The 25,923-nt window shown below is 40.1% G+C and overlaps 1 protein-coding gene across 6 annotated transcripts in view; it reads right to left on the bottom strand.

Moving 5' to 3' along the window:
- SNCAIP (synuclein alpha interacting protein) overlaps positions 1-25,923 on the bottom strand; it is a 152,151-nt gene that overhangs the window by 61,196 nt on the left and 65,032 nt on the right. For all 6 annotated transcript variants that reach the window (XM_053567005.1, XM_053567010.1, XM_053567008.1 and 3 more), the window contains exons 2-3: positions 18,898-19,000; positions 260-332 (exon numbers count right to left, since the gene is read on the bottom strand). In XM_053567005.1, the coding sequence (XP_053422980.1) occupies positions 260-332; positions 18,898-18,954 (130 nt within the window). In that variant the 5' untranslated portion in view covers positions 18,955-19,000. The remainder of the gene's footprint in view (positions 1-259; positions 333-18,897; positions 19,001-25,923) is intronic.

Genomic DNA, 25,923 nt, shown 5'->3' with positions numbered 1-25,923 from the left:
GTGGCTTGGAGATGCTGAGATGATCTCCATTTATTTGTATACAGCTGAGCCCTCATTAGGGCCTCCCTGTGCTGTTAGCCTTTCCTGGATGACCTAACATCTGCTGAAGGTGGGGGGCCAGGGAGGGCAGTGTGAGTGGGGAAGCCATAAAGGGAAAAGAAAACCAAAAGCAGGAGCTGCCCATGGGAGGGAGATCGGCTTTCCAGGAGCACTTAACCCTGACTCGGGATGAGGAGCAGAGTGGTGGAGTGAAACCTACCTGATCTGTCTTCGTTTTGCGAATCACATCTTCGGCACAGTTCCGGGATTGTCTTGAGTGATGTGACCGAGTACTGAATGGGAAGCCAGAGGAGAAAGGGTATAAAATAATAATTTAAAATGAGAGCATTCACTAAAATAGGCCAGAAAAACAAAACACTAGAAGCTAAACTTGTAAGCAACACGGTATATTCAGAAAATTGATCCCACTTTACTGTTTGGGGATCTGGCAGTATCCTAAGCTCTGTGTGCATACATGTGAGTTAAGAAGACTGAGCAGCCCTTCTTTCATACAAAAGGTGGGGTACAGCCAGCAGATATTCCATCTGCCATTGCTTTTGATACTTGTAGAAGACAGAAGAATTGTCTGATCTTCAGAGTTTCCAGAAGATGGCCTTACTATTTGCATTCTAAATCTCCTAAGGGTCGGTGTGTGAGACAAAAGCCAAGAGGAGGAGCACCCGGCTTCCTGGAATACCCAGGGCAGTTGGGAGACATGTCTGTGCTGATGCAAAACTCCCTCATGTTGCCACTTGTCACGGATTTTACTATGTGGCATCTCCAGGGGAGATAATTGTATAGAAAGCAAGAGGCGTATGGTTCTATGTTCGGGCGCTCTTCTGTTTCACGTATAGATTTGATTGAATTGAAAGAAACCACCTTCCAGGCTCAGTCCCAGCACCAACTCAGGGCTGGCTATCAGGATAACAAATTATGACACAAAGACGCATAAAATCAGAAGAGCTCAAACAAATGTAAAATCAATGGCTATGATTGATGAGGACTACATTTGATGTCAATCAATCTTTCTTTAGAGTGGGATGTATTAAAACAAAATAAATAGGGTGAACTCTTCCTTTCATCAACAGCCAAGTCAGGGACTGTCTTCAATCATGCCCACACTTTAATAAAACATAAAACATAGCTTTCTAAAAATATTTTGCTCTTTACCTCTAAGAACAATATTTTTATGTAAAAAAGCATATATCATAAATTACTTTGTCATTGCAAAATTGCTGGGGAGGACTGAGAAAAAACATTTAATACAAAGAAAAATGACCATGGGAAACTCATTAGGATTATTGTAGCATTACAAGTGAAGAATGTGTAATTAGGACGCATTTATCAATAAGAAGGTACTTTAGTTAGCCTGCCGTCCATAGATGAAGCAGTGTCTACATCATGATTCTCTGGTGCTTTCCACAGGGTATCGGGACAGCAAGACAGAGAGAGACAGTTGTATATATTGTCAGTTTGCCAACTGTGCATCACAAACAAATTAAATTTCCAGCGTTTCCAAGTGAAAAACGAAATCTCAAATGACTAATTAGAGAAATTACGCGTACCTGCCTGATGCAATAACATCCTGTTTATGTTGGCTGGTCCTCAGAGACCACAGGTGCTTTAGAAAATCTACTCATGCACTGGGAGGCATGACTGCCTCTTCAACCAGGAATGAACCTCAAAGTACTTTTTTCCTTGTAAATAATGTTCTTTGGAGGTTAGGGGCAACACAGGTGCAGAAAGCATTTTTCTTGATACTAATAAGGTACCTGATGTTTCTGGCCAAGTATAAGCTCTCTAAGGAAATCTGGTAGCTTCTTGAGACCAGCTGGTACAGGTTAAATAATTACACAGTCTATAATTCAATTAAAATTGGGCCTTTTGTTTTGGATTACCATACACCCCATGAAATACCCTTTGGCAAAGTCTTACCCTCTTTCTTTTTCTTTTGCTTTTCTTCCAAGGCAAAATTTTAGAAAGGAGAACTTTAAGATTGATTGTGTTCAAATATAGTTAATGATAAATTCAATAGGATTTGTTCACTGGACTTAATAATATATATCTGATTAACATGGGTGAACTGCTCTCTGCATTTCCAGGCACATGTATTCTCACAGTCAGAAACATCAGGATCTCTGATTTATTTATCTGTACCTTCAACTCTTCCTATTTGCTGTCAAAGGCCCAGAGTATTTAGTAAGTTTTAATTTGATGAGGTTGAAATTTAAGCAGAACCAGCACAGGCTGCCTGGTCGGTGTGGGGACTAAGCCATAGGCAGGGACTAGCCTGGCTGAGCCGGGCCTGCTGCCTCAACCTACATCAAATTGGCACTCTACCTTTTCACCCCCAATCACACAAAAAGTAATTTTACGAAGAAGTACATTTTAGTTCTTTGAGAATAATGACCTTGAGGAAAAAGTCATATGCTGTTCCTAGGAATAGAAATAAAAAGTACAGCAACCTTAGAAAAAGATGAACTGTTATACAGAAAAGTAAGACAGAAAATTAAAGTTTTAGATAATTTAAAGAGGGTATTGAATGTCAAATTCAATGACTCCAGTCCACACTGTGAACAAATTCATCAGTCTTCATAAAGACGCAAGATAAAATCAATTTGTGGATTTGTTTCAGTAAGTGCAAACACTGCTCTTTGGATGGAAGACAAAGTGGAAGGGAAAGACATGAAGTTCTTATGTGAACTGCACAGAAACACATAACTCAAAAAACCAACATGCAAAAGCATTCCCACATTTGCAAATTTCAGAATAAGCAAATGACCCAGGATATCTCCCTTGCAGGTCTGCATTGTGCTATGATCTGGGGCTGGAAGGAAAGGCTTCCCAGGCCCTTATTCCAGTTCAAAGGATGGATGGTCTTTTATAACTGTGGTCTCCCAACTCCTAGGTCACGGGCCATGGACTGGTACTGGTCTGTAGCCTGTTAGGAACCAGGTCACATAACAGGAGGTGAGTGGCAGGTGGGCAAGGGAGCCATGCTTCGTCTGTATTTACAGCTGCTCCCCATGGCTCACATCACTGCCGAGCTCTGCTCTCCCATCCCCATCAGGAGGCAGCTGCATTAGATCCTCACAGGATGTGAACCCTGCTCGTGCAAGGGATCTAGATTGCACACTCCTTTGAACCTAGTCCTCCCCCAACCCCCACCTGTCTGTGGAAATATTACCTTTCATGAAACCAGTTTTTGGCGCCAAAAATATTAGGGATTGTTATTTCATAAGGAGCTGTCAGGTCACCAACCCACATCATTCTCAGGACAATGGCCGGCTCCTAGGACAGTAATTACTGTCACTTCTGCCCTAACAGAAACAAAGCTCAATGCATCTTCCCCGCCTCTTGGCCCTCAGCTGAAACTTGTGTAGCCTGTTCCCTTCCTTCCTATTGTCCTGGGGTGATAAGAGAGGACAGGAGGCTTGGTGTTAGCTGAAAAGCATTATATTTCCTCCTGTTAAGTTTATTTATTCTTTTTCTAGAATTCTTCAGAGGTTTTCCCAATGAAAATAGACTTTCCGATCCAAATTTCTTTTCTAACCTTCTTTCTTACCTCTCCACGTCACCATGTCTCAAGAACAGCCCCTGCTGAAGGCTGACCAGCTGCTCAGCTTCTTCATCATCCTTGTGCACCCAACAGTTTAATTTGCCTCTTGCTCCTTTGCTCTGGGGTCCCACCGGCCTGCAATGCCCTCCTCTAGCCCTGCAAATGCCAACATTGCAGAAGGAAAGCCAGCTAATGTTCTGCCTTCTCCAGGATGCCTTGCCTGGTTTTCTGGGCCCTTTGTCCCAGAAAACCTTTGTCTTTTCTTCCCTTGGCAAATTTCTGCCTTATCTTGTGGTCTGTTGTCACCTATGTATAAGAGTTGCTGCCCATAAACACCTGATGGAAAGGATGATGTCTTTGACTTTATATGTGCATGGCACATAGGGCCTGAGTAACTGACTAAAATACTAAGATGTACACACAGTTGACTAATCCCTGGGCATAATACTGGGGACGTTTAATGGAGCTCTTTCATATTTAGCCAATGGGACTTTCCTCTAAGCCTTCATACTAGCGCAAAAGCGAATTAGCTTTCCGAAATGCAAATTTGACTAAGACGTGTCCATTTCAAATGCTTTAGTGGCTCTGTAGGACAAGGACCACGTGCCTGAGCATGGCACACAAAGCCTCTCAGGAGCTCAGGCTCATCTCTTGCCAGTGTCCACTACTCAGTAACAAATTCCTCGTGCTTCCCCTACCTTTTGTTTTACCTGTCCATACCTTTACATGTTACATTCCGTCTACTTGAAATGACATCCTATCCATTTCACTAGGCCAGTGCCTTTCAATTCTTCAAGCTTTGCATGGGTATCATTTCTACAATATCTTTTATGATCCTCCCAGATGGGAAGTAAAGTCAGTTTTCAAAGTGTGGTCTTTGGACCAGGGGTATGGACACCACTTAGGCATTTGTTAGGAATTCACGTTCTTGAGCCCCATCCCAAACCTATTGAACCAGAAACCATGAGGGTGGGGCCTGGCAACCTGTATTTTCATAAGTCATGTAGGTGATTCTGATGCACGATGAAATTTGAGAAGCACTGCCTATATTATTTCCTTACCTTAGGTACACGTCCATTTATGTGATGTTTCACCTATATGTTTACATAATTGTTTTCTTAGGGTGTGGACAGTATTTTATTTAACTAAGACGCTAGGTACTTACATGTAGTGGAATTGAATTAAATGAATTAAGTAATTTCTCAAAAATGAAATGAATTTTGATGGCAGTAATAATAAGGATAACAGTTAGTATTTATATAGCATTAATCTTGGAAAATCTATAATTTAAGTCTAGCAATATAATCATGTCATATTTAAAAGAAAAAGCACTTCATATATTAAGGGTACGAGTACAGGCAGATGTCTAAGCCTCTGTATAAAGGACTTGGGATCAGAAGCTCTGGATTCAAGGCCCAGCTCTGGTATTTATTAACTGTGGTTTTGGACAAATAATTTGTTTCATACTTCTGCGGGTGAATTTCCTTATCTGTAAAACACAGATAATTATATGAGATAATGTAGGTGAAATCATTTTACAAACTGTAAAGTGCTATTAAATGTTTTCATCTCTTCTTTTAAACCCATTTTCCATGTGTGCCCCACAGCCCCTTCCCATCTCATCTTCATTCCCATTGGATTTTAAATTCAGTGGATGGAGATGTGGGAATTAAGGCAGGAGGGAGGGCCAAGCTGGGACTAGAAAGGAAAGGAAAGATAGCTCAGTCTATCTCAGCACATCACTTGGCTTTTCTTTGTTCTATTCTCACCCAAAAGAGTCTGTGGCCAAGACCTGACACTGAAAACTTAGCTTCACAAACTACAGAGTGGATACAGTGCAAGACAATCCTACATATCCCCGCCCACACCAGTTTTGTCACCCTGCTGTAAAACAGTTGGAACGTGCATGAGAGTCTTAATGACACTGCATGATTTCTACATTGGGCTATGGGGATCTCTGACCAATGGAGAGACTGTTTAGGACTAAAAAGCTTTGGCCCTTATTCCTGAAAACTGGAGCCAGTTGGGTGAACGAGCAGACATTACTTAAATGGTAACGAGCCACAGAAAATAAAAGAACTGACATCCCAAGCACCTTTTCAGGCTAGAGACTTTTAAACAGTTAATATCCCATTAAATTTCTAAAAGAAACCATTAGGCTACCCATCCAAACAATTATCATGAAATGAGCGATTTCTAACAGGGCTCTCCAAAATTCAGATAGGTTATCTCAACAGGCACGCAGTAAGAACAATGAGCATCACTTATACAAGTGAAGCTGGGGGCAAAGACAAAGACACATACACAGCTGCAGTGGGATTTTCAGGGCATGATATTTTTCTAAAATTTTGTCCATCTCTCCAAAGGCCTGCCCTTCTGACCCAGGAAGGGACATCCTGACGTCACACCCCCATGACGTGTTGGGTTCCAGAACCAGCTACCTGAGAATGTGACACTAACAGCCCACCCCTTCACTGCCAGCTGGGTACTTGCGCTCAGGAGTCCTCCTTCCCCATCTCCTGGGGACTCATGCCCTGCATCCTCCTTTCCTCTTTCCTCCTCATCAGCCACTCTTTCAATATTGGCTTTTTTCTCTTACCCTGCAAAAATAAACAAGCACCCCAGCACCTCAGGACATTCTGCCTCCCTGGCCCAGTATGAGTATTTCCTATTCTTGGGTTCATCAGCCATCTTTTTTGGAAGGATTGTCTCTGTTCTTGGCTTCCATTCTCTTATGTCTGCATTTGCTCCTCCAGTCCCCACAACATGGTTCTGCCCCATCACCCCACAGACACTGTGCTTATTATTGCCACTATGCACCTTAACTGGAAAATCCAGTGAGTAATTTCAACCTTTTTTTTTATGATGACTAATTTGCTACTATTGATTCCTCCCTTCTGTACAGTCCTTAAACCCTCCCCCACCTTTTCAGCTTAGTTTTTTCCTATTAATATATCTCTGAAACTTCTTTCTCTGTTTCTTTTGTAGAAGCATCTTTTCCCCTCACTGCATGGGATATACTTCTGCACATTTCTTTCCTTAGAACATTCTTCTGTTCCCATACTCTGTTTTTACAGTAGACCTTACCTACTCCCAGAGTTGCAACCACATAGTACAGATGCTTATGACCCACAAATTCATGTGGCTACCACATTCTGGTCTAAATACATTTCTTTCCACCACTTAGGCTTCATGAAAAATATTTTTTAATTAATCTTAGTTTTAAATGCATTTGAATTTTGCTCTTATTCCTTATTTTTTTATCATTTTCCAAGAGTTTTTTTTTTTAATAACAATAATAAAATTATTTTATGCTAAGACATTGTGGTTGGCATTCAGGAAAACTCTGTAACTTTTTGACAATTTCAAGAGTACATCAAGGACTACTTTATTGCACTGCTAACAGAATTGATGTAATGTGTAGGCAAGCAAAAAATGAAAGTTTATGTTGGTAAAGGTGGTGAGACCACAGCGTTAAATGACTTCCTTCTATTGTGAGAAGCAGACGTGAGTGGGGAAGAGACCTAGGTGAACTGGGAAGGTCAGAGGTGACCAAGGGGCCCAAAAGAAGTAATATTCAATGCAGTGGTTACCAAGATGGATTCTAAAGCCAGACTGTCTGCATTATATCCTTACTTCACCATTTCCTAGTTAATTAGTTTTTGTTACGTAACTTCTGTGTATCAGTTTCTTCATCGGCAAACAGGGTAATGATGGTACCTACATCGGTGTGGCTGTGACACTTATGAGCTAATAGTGCCCAATAAACGTTAGCTCTTTTTATTATTTACATTTAAAAGTACCCAAATGAGCATTTAAAAATGAATCAAATATAAGGATAATTTTTGAAGCAAAAATTACAAATTACTAAAGAATTAGAAGAAAAATTTATCTTGCAGTTGGGAAGATGGCCAATCATAAATCTTGCCCAACTTCAGTGATGCTCTAGTTTTAATTGGCATCAATAATCAATCACTGTCAAAGTGTAAAGACTGTCAAGAATGGAGTTTAATGTAATTAAATGTGACCTACCATAAAGTTAACCTGACATTTCATAACATGCTTAATTGTTATTATAGCACATAATAAACTATATGAGAGCATAGACCAAGACCGTGTCATTCACCCCAAGCCTAGAACCATGCCTGGCATGTTGTTAAGGTTTAATATAGGCTTGTTGAGTAGACTGGAATTAAAGCTAATTGTGATTAAAAGGTAAACAGTTTATGTAAATCACCTGCATAGTCAATCTAATAAATCCTGTGACTATCAGGCAAGAAAAAAACCAGGGTCATCTGTAGAGTAAGAAAAGGCTAAGTACAAAAAATCTGGAAGTTGCTCATTCTTCTTAGAAACCATTTTATCTGGAAGGTTGTGCTCTACTTTTTTTTCTCTGGGAGAATTGCCCAGTCCAAAATTAAGAGTTGGAACCTGGGTTCTAGTCCTGGGGTCTAACACAAGCTGTGGGGGCATAAATAGATCAGATTTCATCTTTTCTGGACTGGATGGGTTCTAATTTGTTTCCTGGCAGGTGTTAATGAAACAAGATCACACATATGGCATTTGATGCTAGAATAATGTATGAAGTTTCTGACGATTCAGGGCTGGAGAAGGGAAGAGTGAGAGGCAGTTTAGACTTGAAAGCAGGATATTACCAAAAAAATGCTGCAAAGAGGTGGGGTATTCTGAACAGTTGTTAAAACTGGATCATGTTAAGAAACACTAAGACAAATGTTAATACAGGTAAGAGTAGGGTGACTGCAAGTCAAGAGGGGGCGGAGAACCCAGAGGCCCTGTGGAAGTCTGTGTTCTTTCAGGAGGAGTGGAAGGAGGTATAACAGGATCCATCTGAACTCTTGTAGATTTCTTGCCAGAGAGGAAAGGCCAGCCGGGTTCTCTGTACTTTGGGTATCTTTATGCCTCGTTTCACGCCTAACATCAGGGCAAAGCTATATTCTTTACCTGCCCTCATTCATTGCCTGAGCCCTCTTGGTATGAGGTCCACCCCCCCCCCCCTTGCTCATGGTCTCTCACTGCTGGGAAATGGGTCTTTATCAAAATGTTGCAAAATCTGGGAAGAGTCAGTGGACTAGATTAAATAAAAGGTGATGCACACAATAAGAGGAGATATTTTAGTGAAAACAATGTGTAGTCTATGGGACGGAAAAATGTGAAAACTCACTGAAAGTGAGATTAGCTTACCATAAGAATTTTTCTACCAATTGTTTGAGTACCTTAGGAAACCAAACCCCTGTAATTCTGTGCTGTTACTCTAGGTTGCAATGGCTTGGATCAAAGAGAATAGTAAAGTGGAGAAACATTTTCTTTTATGTTGATCTTATTTGACCTGCACAGAAAATAGGTTATGCAGAGGCCAAGGCAGGCGGGTCACCTGAGCTCACAGGTTCAAGACAAGCCTGAGCAAGAGTGAGACCTGGTCTCTAAAAATAGCTGGGCATTGTGGTGGGTGCCTGTAGTCCCAGCTACTCGGGAGGCTAAGGTAAGAAATTCACTTGAGCCCAAGATTTTGAGGCTGCTGTGAGCTGTGATGCCACAGCACTCTAGTGAGGGTGAGAAAATAAAGACTCTGTCTCAAAAAAAAAAAAAAAAAGAAAGAAAGAAAAGAAAAGAAAAATAGGTTATGCAATTGCCAAAAAGAAATGTCACTATTCATCAAAGTCATGGAGTCATTTAGAAAGGCAACAAAAATTCTGTGAAGGGGAATAAACTATTTCACTATTTCTATTTGTGTGTATGCATATACATGTGTATACATTTAAATGTACATGTAGCTATGGGTATATGTGAATGTCCATATATGTGTATGTGTGTACATGTTTACATGCACATGCATATGTACATATGTATGTGTCTACGTAATACATATGTGTATATATATATAAATTTTCATGTTTTTCTCCATAAAATTCAGAGCAATAAGTAGAGATGATTACTATCACTTTACAGATGGGAAAGACAAGGTATAGTAAAATTAAGAGATTGACTTCAATCCTCTTTAGGTGGTTTTATTTTATTTACTCATAAACTATACCAACTGTCTTAATTCCAAAAAGCAACTTGTAGTTACTTCCGTGACAGCTGGTGACAGGAATGGGCAAGGTGACTGGCCTAGAGGTGCCTCTACTTTAGATAGATGCTTCAGAGGAGAGAGATGTGGTCACACAGTTCTGAATTTCAGTCGTGGCCTGACACCTATTTTTTCTTGTGAAAGTCATGTGACCTCCCTAAGCCTCAATTTTGTCATCTGCCAAACAGAATGAACGTAAAGTCTACCTTGCAGAGTTGATGTGAGGCTTGAATAATGGACTTCAGGAGTTCAGGTCCATGTGGGGCCCTGCCAGTGCTTGACAGGCAGGGCCATGAGCAATGCTCTTTCATAGCTCCAGGGGTCAGTTTCCATTTTATTCAGTACTGCCCATGATACTATTTTTGAAAATAATAAATTGCCTCTATTAATAAAATAAATACACCATAGCTCGTAAGAATTCCAGAGGGTTTCGTTTTTCTTTTATAAGATAGAAGGATCTGGCTCCCAGAGGAATGAGAGAGAGAAGTCTATAAACCCATTTGCCCCTGCGCAAAAGCCTGACTTTGACCGCTGCATTTCTGTGCGTCATCTTTCCTTCCCAGACCTGCACTGACTGGGGGATAGATGGCAACATTACGAGAATGTACAGTTTAAAACTTGGCATTTTGCAAAGGATGTGCATTGTTTTTGAGTCTGGGAAACCTCAAAATAATTCAGTTGCCATGTTTTGTCTCATTAGGTAAAAGCAAAAAAGTTCTAGTTTTTTTTTTTTTCCTACCAATATACAGCTTGTGTTTTAATTAAAACAAGAACCAGGCTCATGACCAGAGGGAAAAACTATGAAATAGAAAGCCCAGACTACGTAATAGGGCTGGAGAGTAAGAAGAGGGGTTTAAACTTGGGCAGCTTTTGTGTAAACATCTTTTTTAAATCGAATGTGCACTTTTCTCCCACTCCTCCACTTAACCAGGAAAGAGGCTTAATGGCTGTCAGAGGTGGAGGTTTACTGAATCCTAAATATAAAAGTCCGTTCATGGGAAACTGCATAGTGAAAATATATTCATTCTTCAATTGTAGCATTTGAATAATCTCTATTTAATCCTTAAAACACAGGCGGAGACAAGATGGCTGACTGAAGCCAGCTTTCCACAGAGGCTCCCGTCCAGATGGAAAGTTAAAGGACAGAATTTAGCAAGTAATCTGGTGTATTAGAGCTGCACCAAGAGAGAAGGTTGAAGAACACACATCAATCCTGCTGAGGCAAGCTGCAACTCCAAGGATACAAACAAAAGCTGAGACTTCAACCCAGAATAACTGTTTCACTAGGGTCGAACAGAGACCAGCTGAAAACAAGACAGAACCACTAAGTCCCACCACACTAAACAGGTCCCCAGTTTCTCAGGCCATAACACTGTATGGGTCCTCGACAAAGCTCCAGGGAAAAAATCAAACAGTGTAAAATTATCATGGGGCGGAATCAGCAGAAAAACTCTGGTAGCATGAATAACAAGAATAGATCAACCCCCCCAAGGAAAGATATGGCAGATGTAGCTGAAGATCCCATTCATAAACAGCTGGCCAAGATGTCAGAAATAGAATTCAGAATTTGGATTGCAAACAAGATTAATAGAATGGAGGAAAATTTGGAATTAGAAATTTGAGGAGCAATTCAAAAGTTGGAATTAGAAATTAGAGGAGAAATTCAAAAGTTGTCTCAAGAATTTAACGAATTTAAAGACAAAACCAACAAAGATTTTGACGCACTGAAGCAAGAATTTGCAGCCCTCAAAGATCTGAAAAATACAGTAGAATCCCTTAGTGACAGAGTGGAGCAAGCAAAAGAAAGTATTTCTGACATTGAAGACAAAGCTTTTGAACACTCCCAAACTCTCAAAGAGGAAGAGAAATGAAGAGTAAAAATGGATCATTCTCTCAGAGAGCTCTGGGATAATTTGAAGAAGGCTATCCGTCTCATTGGAATCCCTGAAAGTGATGAAGTGGCCTTGCAAGGCACAGAGGCCCATCTCCATGAAATTATGAAAGAGAATTTTCCAGACATCGAAGAGATTCTGAAATTCAGAAAGCAGACAGTTTCAGAACCCCAGCATGACTCAATCCAAATAAGACACCCCCCAGGCATATCATAATTAACTTCACTAAAGTTAATATGAAGGAGAAAATTCTGAAAGCAGCCAGACGTAAGAAATCCATTACCTACAAAGGGAAGAATATTAGAATGACTGCAGATCTCTCTGCTGAAACTTTTCAAGCCAGAAGAGGGTGGTCATTGACTTTTAATATCTTAAAACAAAGTAACTTTCAACCACGGATCCTGTATTCAGCTAAACTGAGTTTCATTTATGATGGAGAAATTAAATACTTTAATGACATTCACGTGTTGAAGAAATTTGCCATAACCAAACCAGCTCTTCAGGATATTCCCAGACCTATCCTCAATAATGACCAGCCCAATCCTCTACAACAAATGTAAACTCACTCAGAAACTTTTGCTCAAATTTCAACTTCCACAGTGGCGAAAGGATTAAAAATTTCCACTGGACTTTCGAAAAACTTGATACCCAAAATTTTACCAGACTTATCAATATTCTCCATTAACGTGAATGGCTTAAACTGTCCTCTAAAGAGGCACAGCTTGGCTGACTGGATACAAAAACTCAGGCCAGATATTTGCTGCATAAAAGAGTCACATCTTACCTTAAAAGATAAATATAGACTCAGGATGAAAGGATAGTCATCTATATTTCAGGCAAATGGTAATCAAAAAAAAAGCAAGTGTTGCAATTCTATTTGCAGACACAATAGGCTTTAAACCAACAAAAGTAAAGAAGGATAAGAATGGTCACTTCATATTTGTTAAGGGTAATACTCAATATGATGAGATTTCAATTATTAATATCTATGCACCCAACCAGAATGCACCTCAATTTATAAGAGAAACTCTAACAGACATGAGCAACTTGATTTCCTCCAGCTCCATAATAGTCGGAGATTTCAACACTCTTTTGGCAGTGTTGGATCGATCCTCCAATAAGAAGCTGAGCAAAGAAATTTTAGATTTAAACCTAACCATCCAACATTTGGATTTAGCAGACATCTACAGAACATTTCATCCCCCAAAAAGTGAATATACATACTTCTCATTAGCCCAGGGAATATACTCCAAAATCGATCACATCTTAGGTCACAAGTCTAACCAGAGTAAATTTAAAGGAATAGAAATTATTCCTTGCATCTTCTTGGACCACCATGTAATAAAAGTTGAACTCAGTAACAACAGGAATCTGCATACTTATACAAAAACATGGAAGTTAAATAACCTTATGCTGAATGATAGCTGGGTCAGACATGAGATTAAGAAGGAAATTGCCAAATTTTTGGAACAAAACGACAATGAAGACATGAATTATGAGCACGTCTGGGATACCGCAAAGGCAGTCGGAAGAGGGAAATTTATTGCACTGCAAGCCTTCCTCAAGAGAACAGAAAGAGAAAAAGTTAATAACTTAATAGGACATCTCAAGCAACTAGAAAAGGAAGAACATTCCAACCCCAAACCCAGTAGAAGAAAAGAAATAATCAAATTTAGAGCAGAATTCAATGCAATTGAAAACAAAAGAATTATACAACAGATCAATAAATCAAAAAGTTGTTTTTTTGAAAAGGTCAATAAAATAAATAAATCTCTGGCTAACCTAATCAGGGAAAAAAGAGTAAAATCTCTAAGCTCATCAATCAGAAATGACAAATACGAAATAACAACAGACTCCTCAGAAATTCAAAAAATCCTTAATTAATATTATAAGAAAGTTTATTCTCAGAAATATGAAAATCTCCAGGAAATTGACCAATACTTAGAAGCATGTCACCTTCCAAGACTTAGCCAGAATCAAGTGGAAATGTTGAACAGGCCCCTATCAAGTTCTGAAACAGCATCAACCATACAAAATCTCCCTAAAAAGAAAAGCCCAGGACCAGATGGCTTCACGTCAGAATTCTACCAAACCTTTAAAGAGGAGCTAGTACCTATATTACTAAACCTGCTCCAAAATATAGAAAAAGAATGAAAACTACCCAACACGTTCTATGAAGCAAACATCACCCTGATCCCCAGACCAGAAAAAGACCCAATAAGAAAAGAAAATTATAGACCGATATCACTAATGAATATAGATGCAAAAATATTCAAAAAGATCCTAACAAACAGAATTCAGCAACACATCAAACAAATTATACATCACGACCAAGTCTGTTTTATCCCAGGGTCTCAAGGCTGGTTCAATATACGTAAATCTGTAAGTATAATTCAGCACATAAACAAATTAAAGAACAAAGACCATATGATTCTCTCAATTGATGCAGAAAAAGCTTTTGATAATATCCAGCATCCCTTCATGATCAGAACACTTAAGAAAATTGGTATAGAAGGGACATTTCTTAAACTGATAGAGGCCATCTACAGCAAACCCACAGCCAATATCGTATTGAATGGAGTTAAACTGAAATAATTTCCACTCAGATCAGGAACCAGACAAGGTTGCCCATTGTTTCCACAGCTCTTTAACATTGTACTGGAAGTTTTAGGCATCGCAATTAGGGAAGAAAAGGCAATCGAGGGTATCCATATAGGGTCAGAAGAGATCAAACTTTCACTCTTCGCAGATGATATGATTGTATATCTGGAAAACACCAGGGATTCTACTACTACAAAACTCTTAGAAGTGATCAAGGAATACAGCAGCGTCTCAGGTTACAAAGTCAACATTCATAATCAGTAGCCTTTATATATACCAACAATAGTCAAGCTGAAAAAACAGTTAAGGACTCTATTCCACTCACAGTAGTGCCAAAGAAGATGAAATATTTGGGAGTTTATCTAACAAAGGACGTGAAATATCTCTATAATGAGAAATATGAAACTTGAAGAAAAGAAATAGCTGAAAATGTTAACAAATGGAAAAACATACCATGCTTATGGCTGGGAAGAATCAACATTGTTAAAAATGTCCATACTACCCAAAGCAATATACAATTTTAATGCAATCCCTATTGAAGCTCCACTGTTATGCTTTAAAGATCTTGAAAAAATAACACTTCATTTTATATGGAATCAGAAAAAAACCTCAAAAAGCCAAGACATTACTCAGAAATAAAAACAAAGCAGGAGGAATCACGCTACCAGAACTCAGACTATACTATAAATCAATAGTGATCAGAACAGCATGGTACTGGCACAAAAACAGAGAAGTAGATGTCTGGAACAGAATAGAGAACCAAGAGATGAATCCAGCTACTTACCATTGTTTGATCTTTGACAAGCCAATTAAAAACACTCAGTGGGGAAAAGACTCCCTATTTAACAAATGGTGCTGGGCGAACTGGCTGGCAACCTGTAGAAGACTGAAACTGGACCCACACCTTTCACCATTAACTAAGATAGACTCTCACTGGATTAAATATTTAAACTTAAGACATGAAACTATAAAAATATTAGAAGAGAGTGCAGGGAAAACCCTTGAAGAAATCGGGCTGGGCGAGTATTTTATGAGGAGGACCCCCCAGGCTATTGAAGCAGCTTCAAAAATACACTACTGGGATCTGATAAAACCAAAAAGCTTCTGCACAGTAAGTAAAGCAAGCAGACAGCCCTCAGAATGGGAGAAGATATTTTCAGATTATGTTTCCGACAAAGGTTTAAGAACCAGAATCCACAGAGAACTCAAATGTACAAGCAACAAAAGAATAAGTGATCTCATTGCAGGCTGGGCAAGGGACTTGAAGGGAAACTTCTCTGAAGAAGACAGGCGCACGGCCTACAGACAAATGAAAAAATGCTCATCATCCTTAATCATCAGAGAAATGAAAATCAAAATTACTTTGAGATATCATCTAACTCCAGTAAGATTAGCCCATGTTACAAAATCCCAAGATCAGAGATGTTGGCGTGGATGTGGAGAAAAGGGAACACTTCTACACTGCTGGTGGGAATGCAAATTAATACATTCCTTTTGGAAAGATGTTTGGAGAACACTTAAGAGATCTAAAAATAGATCTGCCATTCAATCCTATAATTCCTCTACTAGGCATATACCCAGAAGACCAAAAATCACATTATAACAAAGATATTTGTACCAGAATGTTTACTGCAGCCCAATTCATAATTGCTAAGTCGTGGAAAAAGCCCAAGTGCCCATCGATCCACAAATGGATTAATAAATTGTGGTATATGTACACCATGGAATACTATGCACCCTTAAATAAAGATGGAGACTTTACCTCTTTCATGTTTCCATGGATGGAGCTGGAACATATTCTTCTTAGTAAAGTATCTCAAGAATGGAAGAAAAAGTATCCAATGTACTCATCCCTACTGTGAAACTAATTTATGGCTTTCACATGAAAGCTATAACCCAGTTATAACCTAAGAATATGGGGAAAGGGGAAAGGGAGGGGAGGGAGGGGGGAGGATAGGTGCAGGGAGGGTGATTGGTGGGATTACACCTGCGGTGCATCTTACAAGGGTACATGTGAAACTTAGTAAATGTAGAATATAAATGTCTTAACACAATAACTAAGAAAATGCCAGGAAGGCTATGTTAACCAGTGTGATGAAAATGTGTCAAACGGTCTATAAATCCAGTGTATGGTGCCCCATGATCACATTAATGTACACAGCTATGATTTAATGATAAAAAAATAAAATAAAAAAATAATCCTTAAAACAGCTGTAATGTCCATGGTTCCTAGTTTCCCTAAATAGGCCAACAACAAGCACTTCAATATTTGGGAGGTTGTCTCTAATTCTTTCTCCATGAAATCTTTAAGTCAGAACAATATGAGTGGCATGTTTAAGATAGTGAACATGTATCATACTGAATTACAATAAAATAATCTACTATATTGTAGAGGTTTCCAGTCAAGTAGAGCTTCTTCAATTGCAGGTGGATTAAAATAGACCAGGATTTCTCTGTAGTACTACTGACATTTTGGGCTGGTGAGTTCTTTACCACAGGGGATAGTCCTGTGCATTGTATAATGTTAGAAGCATCTCTGCTCTCTACTCACTAGATGCTAGTAACACTTCCCCAGCATGACAACAAAAAAGTATCTCCAGGTGTTGCCTAATATTCCTGGGGTAGGGACATGTTAGGTAAAATCCTCCCTGGTGTGAACAACTTCAAGAAACTATATTCTCTCTGGAAAGGCAGTCAAGAGTTGAGGCTAACAGTGGATATTCTGGAGACAGCGTACTCCTAATGAGCTGGGTGACCCTGGATAAGTTATATAAGATCTTCATGCTTCGGTTTCCTTATCTGTAAAGTGAAGACAATAACAGAACTTTCATAGAACTATTGTGAGGACTAATCAAGATAATTCCGGTCCCAGAGTAAATGCTCAACAAGGGTTAGCCATTATTATTGTACCATAAATTATATGCAATTTCATAGATTTTGAATTCTACACAATTTCAAAATCCGATTTAAATGTTCCAAACAATAGAAATGTGTCTAAGGGTGTAGTTACACAATTACAGATGGAGATCTTTATTTACGTTTCAGAGCGGTCAAGTTATAGTTCAACTGTTGCATAATCCTGTAGCGTAATTTGCTAAACAGCTTCAGTTATTGCTTAACATATTTTATTATTATCTTTCATGTGGAGATTCCTAATTCATCAAAATTATGGGCTGCTGCCAGATGATTCTTCTGTAAATACAACTGCTCTGTTGTATTAAAAAAAAAAACTTGACATTGTGCCTGGTCTTTTCCCTCGAGTTCTTTCTTCACCACTGGTCATATAAATATTATTGTGTTATTCATTGAAATAATAACAAAAGCTACCATTTTTAAGAGCAACTTACTGTGTGCCAAGCTAAGTGTTTCACATATATTATTATTTCACATAATCCTCAAAACAACCTTAAAAGTGAGATGGATGTCTCAAAGAGGTAAAGTTCATACACTATCTAGCCAGGAAAGGTCAGAACAAGGTAGGAGTCCAGGTTGGCTGCCCTCAAGGCCTATGTTCTTCAAACAACTTTATTATCAAAGCTCAGAGAGCTACTCCCCAACTCCTAATCACAACAGTTTCTTTTTCTACAACACCTTCCATCCTACCTACGCACTCCCAGACTAACATTTACTTTCCTTGCCTCTCTCCCCTCTGCTCAAAATACCTAGAGAGGAGTTGGCATGAAAGAATGGAGCTCTGAACACTCCAAGTCAAGCTCTCTTATTCAGAGAGAAAGAGACAGAAAGGCATGAGAAAAAGCAGCTCACTTCATATTGGTCTTAAGGAGGACTGATAAAAATTGGAAGCTAAAACAGAGGAGTGATGAATTCACATTTTCCTAGTACGAAAAGAAAAGACTTATCCAAGGTTGTATAAAATAGGTAGTTCATCAGACTCATCTCAGAAATTCAATCCTTATGCATAGTATGTATGTTTTACTTCAAGGTAAGGTGCAGGGGAATAAACCAGAGCCCCGTTAACATAAGCTCATCATCTCAAGACAATTTCCAAGTGGTGACTTTGAGTGGTGACCCAAGCTTTAGAGAAATCTAACTAAGGTAACTAAGGTGTGCTCCCAAAGATGCGCTAGGTCTTATTTTCAGGGGACGTCTTATCTTTCCTGTAAGTAGGTCTTATTTTTGGAGGATGTCTTATTTTCGGGGAAACAGGGTAGGACCTCAGAGGTTAGCCAATCAGTCAGTCCTTGTCAATGAGTGACTATTCTTCAATATTCCCAACAAGTGTCCAATCTGTGCTTCGATACCTACAGTGATGGGAAGTACTCTCCTTATTGTTCACCAATTAGTAAGTGCTAACTTGGCTGTTCTTTATGCTGTGTGCTATGAACTCTACAGAATGTTGGCTGCAGAATAGCCAGCCACAAAAAGGAACTGGGGAATTGACTTTATGAAAGTGCTACTATATGCAGGCATTTTAGTGTGTTTAATCAATAATTTTGACAATATTGGAACAGATTAGGAATGAAAATCTCAGTGAGGTTAAATGCCTTCCCTTTTCAAACTCACACACTTAAGTAGGATTCACTTCTTAATCCAGGAGACGCCCCCCAAACCACACTTTGTCTGTCACACAAGATTTCTACTGTCATTTTATAGATGTAGTTGGGAGAGTTGAGAATATACAGACATCATGGAGAAAGCAGTCTTGAAGTTAAAGGTAGAGCATCCCGGAAGCATTGCTTGCAAGCAGTAATACTTACAGATATCTCATCACTGAAGTCGATTTCATCCAAATCAAGATATTCAGGGGCTTCCATTATTCTTCTCTGCACATTTTGAGTAGAGTTAAATACTTATAAATCCCTGGCAAGACAAAAGTAGAAAATAAAGGCAAAAAATGTTAGTCGTCTTATAACCAAACCAAATGGAAAGGGTTATGGGTACATGTGTTGCCTTGGAGCACAGTTCCTCTCTCCAAATTCCCCCAGACAGGTTTTTCAGAAGCAATGTGCACCACAGTCCTTCACTTTATTTGATTTGTGCCAAGCCAGATGAATCACTTGGGTTAGAATTTCCCCCATGGTCAATGTCAGGATCCAAGCTCACCAAATCTGGGGCCAAAATTGGGGCTGCAGGGATGCGGAGCCAGCCTGAAAATCTTAGGAAAACCGAATCCAAATGCTTCCTGTGGACATATCCTTGGATGCTTTAAATGGCGCAATTAATACAGGATGTCCACAGGAATCATGTAGGTATAATACAGATACCAGCTAACCAAGAGTAATGAGTATTTTAGAATTTGTAATACAACCTCCAGTTTATCCTTAAAGGAAGGAAGGAAGGAAGGAAGGAAGGAAGGAAGGAAGGAAGGAAGGAAGGAAGGAAGGAAGGAAGGAAGGAAGGAAGGAAGGAAGGAAGGAAGGATTGATGTAAGTGCAAATTTAAAGCACAAACTTGCTACATTGCCCTCTGCTTCAAATAGCTTTGCCTGACTGAGCCCAAGTGACCTGACATAGGCCCTGGTATACCTTCAGTCAGCACTGGCCTCAGGGCTGCCTGGGGCAATCCTTTAAATCTGTCAAGGTGAGATCCATCACCTCCCACTTTATTTCCTCAACACTTAACATCATCCCCACTGGCGGTGGCAGCTGCACTTACAGATGTCTAGAACAGAGATAGAGGTTTCCTGACAGCGCCTTGGTGTGCAGTTATCTTCTACTGAGCCAACTCTCAGATATCAAAGTAAGATTCTGTTTCCTGCAACTTGTCTTTCTTATTATAAAAATTGCCTCGTGTACCCAGACTTGAGTATCTGGAATAATTCATTTTGCCCTCTTTTGGTTCTCTAATCATGGTGTACCTGGCTGAACAGTAAGGGGTACATTACCGGAAAGTGAAAATACAGCTAGCCTGATGAAAATGGCCTTCTTAATAGAAGATCAAGAGTGTAAAAAGACCTAATTTTTAAAAAGGAAACTGTTATTCTGAAGGCACTGTTTTCTCATTTTCATCTATTAAGTTATTTTAAGCTGCACAAACAGCATCATTATGATAAACAGGAAAAAAAATCACTCACCATCCCATACCTCAAATCCATCATGTCATTTAATTTTTGATGTTTCCTCTTTTCTCCTTCTCATATGCATACACTATTTTTACCTAGTCTTAATTATAGCAGACATAGACTCCAGACAAAAAAGGATTCGGATGCTACTTCCAAGCTCAAATGAGATTATCTATTTAGAATAAATATTAAAAAGTCTTCTACAATCACATAAGGTTTAAAAGGAAAATAAAACCGATTTGTATTTATGGAATAATTTAAAATCAGAAATCATATTATTTATAAAAATATACAATAGGTTCTCAAGCACATTTCTTGGTATAAAAATATGTCACTTTTCTTCTAATCCACACACAGCATTTCAGAGGAAAATACAGACATTCATACTTTCACGTCACTCAAAATAACTTTCTCTTCCATGCTGATGGATTCAGAGCTAATCCAGAGTCTTTGGATTGCAACTTCACATCCAATCAACAAGACATTTCTTGTCACTACATCGGTATTCCGCGATGAACTGCTGACTCACAGACTTTACTCCCTCCCACGGCCTTGATGAACAGCACAAAGATGGTGCTTGGGTGTCAGGATGTGGTACAAACACAGCATCGTGGGAACATGGACAAAAGAAGAAATGAAGCAGAAAAATGTACATCAGAGCTAAGGGCTGGGTGGATCTTTAAATACACTGTATATGGAGACACAAAATGCTGAAGGATGCATCGTAACTAAGCAAGTTAACCAACAGCCATTGACCCTGTGTGAGGCACTCTGACAATAGGGAGAGCAGTAAGTACAGGCAGCGATGTCCAGCTGAGTGTGGCCACTCTAATAGAACATAACCGAGGGATGATATAGATCATGACATTAAACCAGAAAGATGTATTTTCATTTTGAGGATAGTAGTGAGATTCTTGAGTCTATGTGCCAGAACACAAGAGTTACACAAGTCGTAACCTTTCCCTGGAAGCTCTGGGCACTGTTCATATTTATTTCTGTGGGTTATATGACCTTGCCTTCAACCAAGGGTTCCAATGTATCTGAAACTTTCCTTTATTTCCTAGTGAGCCTTCACATGCAATTATCTCCTTAAAGATGCCTCTTTTTCTAAAACATATATGACCCAATTTATTTTGTGTGGTTTCAATGCTTCTATCAAGATGCCACTTTGAGAGTATTTATATTCTTACTTATAATGCACAGTAATCCCCCATGGTTCACCAACATTCTCAACATTAACTGCGTCTCCTTTTCATTTTCCTTTCCTTTTTTTTTTGACACAGGGTCCCTTCTGGATGGACTCATAGCTCACTGCAGCCTTGAATTCCTGGGCTCAAGCCATCCTCCTGCCTCAGCCTCCTGAGTAGCTGGGACTACAGGTGCACACCAATACACTCAGCTATTAATTGCTTCTTTATGGGCAAGAGTGAGTCCACAGTCATTCCAGTGATTATTATAATGCCTCTTTACCCATCTGCCCCTCCACTGAGTCTCAGCCACCCTCGGGCACTCTCTTCTGAGGAATTAGGGACAAGATGGGAAGTGAGAGGTCAGGTTAGAGCAGCTGTTACACATTGCAATCAATGCAAACATGATACGGCAGAAACTGGTTGCTTTTCCCTTTTTGCGCTTCCGCCACCATCCATGCCACACCCCAATCCACAGTGGAAACCAACAAGCCCTGGTTCAAAATTGAGGGCATCATGCTCTGACAGGCGGCGTAGCCATGGAGGGCACACACCTGACACTCGAGAGCCAAATCTGGACGACAGATGTGATATGTTTGGCCCTAGCAGTGCTTAAAAAAATAATCAGTTGCCAATTTGTAGACTTGGGTAATTTCACATAAAATTCTGGATTTCTGGCTTTACTTAAAAAATATCTAAAATTCTGGTGACACAGGTCCGCATTCCCCATGGCAACAAGGGCCTGGAGCTGAGCAGAGGCTGCCCCCACCTGCCTAGGAGACATGTGCTCCCAGGGCCCCAGATGCCCTGCCAGGCCGCTCTGCTTGCCACAAGCCTTGCCTGGCCGGCCAGCCGGCTGTGGGGGCATTTGAGTGTTTGACCCTTTGGAGGAATTTGGCATTAAACAATAAATACTACACCCCCATCCCATCTTTTATTGGTGCCTCCTGCTAAAGACATTGACTTCATTTGTATTCTAAGGTTGTTTTAAATTCTAATACCACAACAGCAATAAAATAATTTCTTACAAATAAACTACTGGCATGTCACAATCTGTGCTTTCACAGAGTCTCCATTTTATCTCTGAGTACTAGAAAAAGAAAACCTTCACAAACACAGTAAAATGTTACGAGGTGGGGATTATGTTTCCCACACTTTACAACTGGAGGAAGGAAGGGTCCTTGCTTTGTTGTGATTGGGTTGGATTTACATGGTGACCCTTCATGGCTGTGACAAGAGGGAAAGCCCAGAAAAAGGACCCGAGGCCATCCTCCATCTGGCCCAGACCAGGAGCTCGGAGGCAAGAGGGTCAACCCCACTCAGGCCAACAAGAGTGGGTTTACACCTAAGTAAAAATATTTTTCCGGTTCTGCAGAAAGGGCAGTCTAGCTTAAAATCTTTCACATGAGATTTTTATTGCTGTGCATCACAGTTGGCCCCGGATTCTTTGAATCTCAGGACCTAGTCATTCGTAAATTTCTACTCTACTCCGACATCATCAGCCCTGACCCTACAAGCTGCAATCACTTGTCCTGGTTCTCTGAGGTCTTCTAAGGCCTTTCTTTTATATTTAAGCCCCTCACCTCCAAAGCACCTCTCTCAAGATCTGTCCACCTTAAGTACTGTCAATTGATTGGAATCATTTCAAGCTCAACCGGGCTTTCAATTTCTCTGCACTGACACTGGCAAATTTTAATTTGTTAGTTACTTAGAAAGATGTGTTGTGTCTTTTTTTTTTTTTTAAACGGGGCAAGATGGGCAGGGAGTGAGAGTAGAGAAAGGTAAAGGGAACATTTTTTTAATGGTTTAGCTCTCCTGATTTGGGTAGGAAAATTAACAGGGAGGGCAGTGTAACCTGGCTTATTGTACCCTCAATGAATCCCCAACAATAAAAAAAAAAAAAAAAAAAAAAAGAAAATTAACAGGGAGGGAAAGAAGAAACGTATTAGGGCTGGGGAACCCAGCCCTGTGTGCTGGGCAGAAGCTGCTGCTGCTGACACCCTTCTTTGGATGTGCTGGGCACGGGGGGGAAACCCTTGCCCACATCGATGCCCGGTTTTCAAGGAAAAGCACAAAATAAACAGCGTCAACTATACGCAGCATTTGTAGGACTCTTTCCACTCTCATGGTTTGGTAAGCCGCCAAGAACCAAATGTGCTCCAGTGCCTATTAAAGTGTGTGTGAGGGGCGCATACCCCAATGGGTCTGTCAGCGACATGTTACCTTGTTGGGAGCGACCTCAATGATGGCCCGACTGCTTCTCTCAGGGGGAGATTCCATGTGGGGAAGAGCACAAAGTAAGCAAGAGTCAAATCGGATGTTACAAAATAGATAAGGAATTTTAAAAATAGCCTCCCCCCACTCAGGAATTAGGATTTTCAGGTGATATTTTTCATCTCATTTTTTATGACTTGAAAAGTGACTTTGAAAATGATTCCCAATGAAGACTTCCAAAAACCTGTTGCATCATGGCAGCCTCCCTGGAAAAAGCTTGGAGTGGCCAACCAACTTTCTTTGGGAAACTACACTCATTTTAATGGACACATTCTGGTGTGCTTGGCTCATAAAAGGCTCATTGATTTGCGACTACAGTCACATATCACATAAATTGCTCTACTGAAATTTTTTTTTTTCTATAAATGTATTGCCTCACTCCTTTTTACAAGGAGTCAGCATGGACTCACTCTGAAGGCTCGCGTTACACAGATTTCTCCTTTTCTGCCAAAGTCCCTATTGCTGCATTTACCAGTATGCTAGGAGGCCCGGTAATGAAGAGTAAGTTGGACTTGTCAAAATAAATGAGCAGAATACATTTGGTGATGAGGTAACTACAACCAATTTGCATTACAACTTATTTCTTTATTTTTTAGTCTACCAGAGGTGAAGAAACACAGCTGCTTTTTCCACGTCTATATGTGCGCACGCGCACACACACACATATGCCTGCCAAATTTGTCCTGTGATAAATTTTCAACTTGAAAGCCCGCACATAGATGCTAGGCTTACTTTCTTCCGTGTAAGAGCTCAAAATCATCACAAACTAAGTACTGGAAGGTTTGGGTGGAAATGTTGTCCCCAGTTGGCTCAGGAGCTTGGCTGGCAAGGAAACAACTCACTCTAAATGTTGGATTCCGTTTCTTTCACTCTTGGATTCAACAGTGGCCAGAGGCATGGCAGTCACTAAATGCCTAATCTCGAAGCAGAAAAATGAAAGAGGCAAGATATTTCTACTGGAAAGATGCTGCTGAAGGAAAGCCAAGAAGTACACACAAGGAAAAAGCGGGGAGCACAAAAAAAAAAACACAAAAAACTGTCGATTTTATCCAGTTCTTCACTTATGGACTGTTCTGCAGTTTTTGGCCGGGGCCAGGATTGAACCCACCACCTCCGGCATAGGGGGCCGGCGCCCTACTCCTTGAGCCACAGGCACCACCCACTGGGTGTACCTGTCTGTTACACTACTACTCTCTATGCTGGCAGAAAACGTACAGTACAGGGGAAGACAAACAAGAAAATAAGCCACTACAATATGATGTGGCATTTGCCCAAAGGAATACACAGCAGCCCAAGACACCTGAGACCGTGGAGGTGACAGAAGCCTGCCTGGCAAAGCCGAGGAGCTGCAGGGGCAGGAGGGGGTGTTCCAACAGTGCTGTCAGCACAGGCAAAGCGGAGAAGCCAAATCAGAACGTCTAGAAAGATGGATAACGTTGATTTGGTATCTACTGCTGTGTTTTTGATTCTAAAGATGGGTCTGGAAAGGTGGGGGCCAGGATGGGGTGATAAGTAGGGGTGGCCTAGGGGAGTATTTCCAAAGCCAGAGTGTAAAAAGTGCACATCTTCTTGGAATGTCAGCTTTCTGGCATGTTTGTAAAAATACGAGTGAATGTTTGATATCAAACAAGAGACTTCAGTCTAACATATTGAGTCTGTTCCAGCTCTTGGGGAGGGATTCCTGCATGTATTTCTTGCTTTCCTGTGGGAAACACCCACAGAAAAATAGGTGAAGAAAACTCTGAACCAGGATTTAGAATTTGGTGCCATTCCATAATGTTCGCTCACTAACGTTGTCTCACGAAGAATAAACACCTTTATAATAGCCTTTGCGGAGATAAAGAAACCAAGGCTCAGAGAGGTTCTGTAATAGCTTCTTAGACACACAGCTAGGGCTTCCAGTTTTAAGTCTAGGACTTATTCCCCTCTTACTTCAACTTGCTGAAACATCAATAATAAACTGTGGTTGTGTCAAACATTTTATATTTTCAAATCACTTTCAATCATTTTTTGTCTATCTTTTTTTTGTTTGTTTTTATTGTTGAGGATTCATCCAGGGTACAAAGAACCAGGTTACACTGATTCCATTTGCTAGGTTAAGTCCCTCCTATAATTGTGTCCCACCCCCAAAAGGTGTCCATCTTTGTTTCTTACAACTCTGCGAGGGAGGCAGAGGCTATGCATCACGCGTTGTGATTTTAGTAATTTCTTTCCTATATTACAGATGGCAAAACTCAGAAGTATTCCAGCCAAGTTCACTG

This window comes from Nycticebus coucang, chromosome 17 (genome assembly GCF_027406575.1).
Source record: "Nycticebus coucang isolate mNycCou1 chromosome 17, mNycCou1.pri, whole genome shotgun sequence".
In the NCBI taxonomy this organism is placed as follows: Eukaryota; Metazoa; Chordata; class Mammalia; order Primates; family Lorisidae; genus Nycticebus; species Nycticebus coucang.
This window is presented reverse-complemented; position numbering and strand designations above follow the sequence as displayed.